The sequence below is a fragment of the Suricata suricatta genome, chromosome 8 (assembly GCF_006229205.1).
Source record: "Suricata suricatta isolate VVHF042 chromosome 8, meerkat_22Aug2017_6uvM2_HiC, whole genome shotgun sequence".
Lineage (NCBI taxonomy): Eukaryota > Metazoa > Chordata > Mammalia > Carnivora > Herpestidae > Suricata > Suricata suricatta.
In genome coordinates, this window is record NC_043707.1 from 40,627,995 (window position 1) to 40,633,074 (window position 5,080).

At 56.2% G+C, this 5,080-nt stretch overlaps 1 protein-coding gene across 3 annotated transcripts in view; it reads right to left on the reverse strand.

Moving 5' to 3' along the window:
• Nucleotides 1-1,069: 1,069 nt before the first annotated feature.
• The window catches only part of ECM1 (extracellular matrix protein 1), a 5,791-nt gene continuing 1,780 nt past the window's right edge, over nucleotides 1,070-5,080 (reverse strand). For 2 of the 3 annotated variants that reach the window (XM_029947473.1, XM_029947475.1), the window contains 8 exons: nucleotides 4,900-4,980; nucleotides 4,721-4,801; nucleotides 4,376-4,432; nucleotides 3,750-4,066; nucleotides 3,106-3,480; nucleotides 2,368-2,588; nucleotides 2,115-2,202; nucleotides 1,070-1,690 (listed from right to left, as the gene is read on the reverse strand). In XM_029947473.1, the coding sequence (XP_029803333.1) occupies nucleotides 1,460-1,690; nucleotides 2,115-2,202; nucleotides 2,368-2,588; nucleotides 3,106-3,480; nucleotides 3,750-4,066; nucleotides 4,376-4,432; nucleotides 4,721-4,801; nucleotides 4,900-4,980 (1,451 nt within the window). In that variant the 3' untranslated portion in view covers nucleotides 1,070-1,459. The remainder of the gene's footprint in view (nucleotides 1,691-2,114; nucleotides 2,203-2,367; nucleotides 2,589-3,105; nucleotides 3,481-3,749; nucleotides 4,067-4,375; nucleotides 4,433-4,720; nucleotides 4,802-4,899; nucleotides 4,981-5,080) is intronic. The other variant, XM_029947474.1, reaches the window with a different exon arrangement.

Genomic DNA, 5,080 nt, shown 5'->3' on the forward strand with positions numbered 1-5,080 from the left:
GTGGCTCAGTCGGTTAAGCCTCCGGCTTCGGCTCAGGTCAGATCTCACGTTTGTGGGTTCGAGCCCCGCGTCAGGCTCTGTGCTGACAGCTAGCTCAGAGCCTGGAGCCTGCTTCCAGTTCTGTGTCTCCTTCTCTCTCTGCCCCTCCCCCTCTCATGCTCTGTCTCTCTCTGTATTAAAAATAAATAAAAAAACATTTTAAAAATTAAAAAAAAAAAAAAAGAAAAAGCCACTGGCCAAGCATAAATAAGTAAAGAAATAAGAGGCTGGAGAGAGCCGAGAGGCAGGTGTCTGGGAGCTGCGGGGGTTCAGCTTGTTGGGGCAGGACGGCCGTCCTTGCCTCACCGCCCTGGGTCATTACTGGGGCCGGGGGAATCCCGCTTTCTGGACACTTGTGCTGGCGGCAGAATTACAGAGGACTAGTCCCCACGAGACGCGAGTCTTCATTCCGATTTTTTCAGCTCCCGTTTCTTCTCCAGCCCTTCCCCTCAGGCATGAGCGCGATTCTCCCCCAACTGGACTTCAGGTCCCTGCCTGGCTGGCTGCCTACCAGACGCTGCGCAGGGCAAAGCTGAACACTGCCGGAACCCGCCAGTGCCTTCGAGGGCAGAGGTGCCAAGATGCACTTTAAACCCTTGCGGATGAGACATTCGTGACGAGCTCCTGCTTATCATTCCCGCCACATCTGGAAGGGAGACCAAAGCTTCAGGCCCTTTCAGCCTTGGAGCTTCTCTGCCTGACCTGTACCTGCTCCCTTGCACCTGATACCTGTGGGGAGGCTCCGACCTCCCCCTCCCCCCCCCCGCCCCGCCCCCGCCCCCGCCCCCGCCCCCGGCAGAGGCTTTCCCCAGGGTACCCATACCCTCAGCCTGACTCCCGCCTGCACTGGGTGCCTCGCAGCCCGGGACAGTCCCACTGGTCATGCCTGCTGGGCTCCTGGAATGGGAGCAACTTGTCGAAGGGGCTGTGTGTTTTCCAGATGTGTACCCCCACTCCCGTCTAGCATAGTGTGCAGCCATAGGCAGTCAGTAAATGGGTATTGAATGAATCAAGGCATGGACTCCAAGGATCAAAAGTGAAGGTTTTAAAATGTAGAGCTGGGTCACGGCACTTTGGGGGCTCACCAAAGTCACGAAACCGTATCTTTTTCCCCCCCCTTTAAATGATGCTAGCCAACGAGATGACACTTTTTCAAATATGTTAATAAATTCAAGATGATAAGTAGTGAAGTTAAGCTGTGTAGGTATGGTACCCATGGCCTGTGGAATGCTTCTGCCCAGGAGGGGGCAGGGCAGCAGGCCTTGGGGGCCAGTCACTGATGAGAATCCAAGCAGGCTTAGGAGGGTGTGTTTAGACGTTAAAGACAATGAGGATGGCAAATCCAAGAGGTGTTTACTGTAATGAGTGTTCAAGGAGGGTGGGGTTCCCCCAATCTGATCCTCCGAGGCTCTGGGGTGACTCACTCTTCCTTGGGCTCCGGGGGTGGGGCTGATACTTCTTCCTGGAGCTGGCGCTGCTCCCCCTGGCCCTTGGCACCCCCAGTGTCTCCAGCCACTAGAGCCACATTCCTCAGATAGTGAGTGTTGAAGCAGTTGGTCTGTTCATCTCCAGAACTCCAGGTACAGCAGAAAGCAGAGTCTCGCCAGAAGTTACGGTGGGGACCACACAGGTCCTCGATGAAGGCTGATTTCTGATGAAGGAGAAAAGTAAAGCAGAGATGATGGGGAAGGAGGTGTCTGAGGTCAAGCATCAATACTTGAGTGCCCGACGTCCCCTTTCCCTCAGCTTGTCTCCCTGGATCCCTTTCTGGGGCCAGAGAGAGTGGAAGGCTGCCTTGCACATCTGGATTCCTTGTGACAGACATATGTGCACATCTGGAAATGCCTAAAGCTTGGGGACCAGAGAAGGCATAATAAGAACCTAGAGGTGGGGAACCAATCAGGTCTGAGTGATGCCTTTTGGAACCAAGAAAATAGATCTTCCCCATGCATTCTCTTTATTTCTGTGGGCAGCTGTGAGGTTCTAAAGAGAAGGGGTAGCCTGCAGTGCCAGCTCCCTCTCTTCCCTCCCCTGCTTTCCTTCAGCAACTATGACCCCCTGCGGCCCTCACTTACCTCCTCCTCAGCACAGCAGGCCTGTTCTGGAAACGGTAGCTCACAGCAGTGGGCAGTCATGTTTCGGATCAACCCAGGAATCTGTTTGCTATGTTGGTGGGAAAGGGTCAGGGTCAGGGTTTTTATACATCCCTAGGCATCAAAATAGTGCTCAGAGACCACGGTTTTGCTCTCACCAAGACTGTCCCAGAGGATGACCCAGAAGAGAGGTTTTTGGGGAAGAGAGGAGAGGGAAGAACTGGGCAAGACTCACTGCTTGGAGAGAACTCTTCCGTTTCCACAGAGATAGCCCATGAGGTTGGGGGTAACTCGGCTGAGGTCAAGGGTCAAGATGTCTCGGTCGTAGTGGGGGTAGGGGGCCCGACGGGCAAAGCACTCATCACGGGCAGGGCTAGGAGGATAGTGGCAACACAAGTGGCGGTGGGTCTTTACAGACTGTTCACGGTCACAGTATCCATCAAGGGCATCCTCCCACTGTGGGCCAGAGAGAGGGAAGTCAGAAGTCTAGACACTCAGCCCCTTCTCTTGCAACCCTCTACTTCCCTTACAGTCCTACACTGGGAGATTAGGGACTCCCGGCCACAGGTTCCGAAAGGGAAGGGCAAAGAACCAGAGGGCAAGGAGACAACTGTGGATGTACGGTGCTCGGAAGGTGGAAGGCCGGAAGCACAAACGGGGCTTGGAGCTGGGGCCACAGGAGATGAGCTGGAATGGTAGATGAGGGGGTCAGGTGAGGCTCGAGCCGGACGGATGGATGGCACATGGGAGCATGCGTAGGATGGCGGGTGGACGAGGCCAGGAGTGCAGGATGAAGGCTTAAGATGAACAGACTTAGATGGCGAATACAGTAGATGGACGGGCACTTGCAAGCAGATGAATGGGCAGACGCGCTCACAGTGGGGAGATAATGGACGGACGGACCGGCGGGATCAGAGGTCGGAGACGGGTAGGCAGGCACACAGGCTCCTGGGGGTCTGGGACGCTCACTTACAGCCTTCCACGCACAGGTGTGGTTGTCCCCCTGCCGGCAGCAGCGCTGGAGCTCCCCCTCTAGCCGGATCAGTGTCTGCAGCTGTCTTTGGACTGGGTCAGTGGCTGGGAGGTTGCGCGGCACAGAGCGGAAACGTCTTAGGTGGCAGATGTTCTTGATGTTGTCTGGTGTGGGAACCCCAGGGGGGAAAGGCAGCTCGGGGCCCGAGGAAATGGCAGGCTGGCGGCTGGGGCAGGCCCGGAGCTGGTAGTGCGGCCGGGGGGCCTCCTCCTGAAAGCAGGAGAACCGAGCCTCCCCCTGCCGGTTGCAGCACCAGTGGGGCCGGGTCTTGACCGAGAACTCGGCCTCACAGAATCGGGTCATTGCGTCCTCCCACTAGAGCAAGAGGGACGGATCAGCCCAGCAGCCCATTGTCCACATTCTTGTCTTCCTCCCAGGCTCCAGAAAAGGACCCTGGGCAGGTAGATAAGAAAGAAGCAGAGGCTGTTCTCTGCCCTCCCAGCACACCGAGCAGGTCTGAGGCGGGGCCCCCAAAAGGGGCCTGAGGCTCCTACATGCCTAGGCCTAGGCCTTTGGTCCCTCAAACACACACATACTGTCTGGAGGTTAAAGGGCAGCCCCGGTATCAAGAGCCCAACACTCACCACGAGTTTTGCACAGTCCAGGCGGTTTACGTGGCTGTGACAGCGGCAGCAGCGGGAATATCCAGTCTCCAATAAATTAAGGGTCTCACCCTGGCGAGTGAGGTGGGAGTAGCCAGACCGTGGCAGGTTCCAAGGGCCGTACATCACATGCTGACGATTAGGAAGGCAGATCTGGTCCACATTGTCTGGAGAGGGACGCCCGGGGGGGAAGCCGTCCAGCCGGTGGCCCCAGCCCCCTGGGGATCGGCCCTGTTGGCAGTGCAGGGCTGGGTTCCAAGACTCAGGCTCGGGGGGGCTGCGGCCCATAAAAGGCTCTTCTAGATAATGGGGAAAACAGAGAGGGAATGAGAATGAGTAGAGAACAGAGCAAGTCTGGGTGAGCTCAGAGGACTGAAAGAACTTGGGGTTGAGGAGAAGGGGTTGGGAGGATACAGGGGGGAAAGAGACAGACATGAAGTTGTGGCTTTTACCTTCAGAATGGCTGATTCAAAGGAAGAGAACTGGGCATGAAAGGTGTCCCTCTTACAGCCCCCACAAGGCAGGTCTGCTCCCCTGTGCTGCTGCCTCCCACCCCAGGGCCCTGAGCACTGAAGCAGGGGCATGGACAGACCAGAGTTGTCACTCACCCTCTCTCTGGTTAGATGAGAAGGTCATTTCCTCCTGATACAGGAAAGGTGGGTCTACTGGGGTAGAAGGAGATGTGTAAACAGAAGCCATGTTGGGATGGATTAGAAGGAGGGTAACATGGCCAGTTGCCACTTAGAAAGAGGAAGTCAATACAGACATGAGAGAAAACAAATGCTCCTTTTATGCCATTAACCCCATTAACTTTATAAAATGGGTCTTGTTTCCCCATTTTCACAGATGAGGAAACTAAGGCTTGGAGAAAGGTGATACAGCTAGCACGTGGCAGGGCCCCCAACGCCCTCGTGCATCAGTCGGGAGGGTGAAGAGGAGAGGGAGTCACTTACTTTCCTTCTGCTCAACAGGGACCTGGGGAGGGGGCAGCTCTTCTTGAAGGGGGATGGCTTCCTGAAGGAGAGGGGGATCTGCTGCGAGACAGGAGTGAGGGCCCAAAGAAGCAAGGGTTAGATTGATGTCAGCAGTAGGGGCTGGGGGGAGGGGGGGGAGGAAATGGGCAATCACTCACCTTTCTTTTCCATGGGAAGTTGGGGAGGGGGCAGCTCTTCCTCTTGGGCAGGGATGGCTTCCTGAACAGGAGGGGGGTGTACTACAGAAGGGTGTGTGTGTGAGTAGACCACCCCAGGGCAAGGAATGGTCTATAGATGGGGAAGTAAGCCAGACCAGCAACCTGGGGGGGGGGGGGGGGG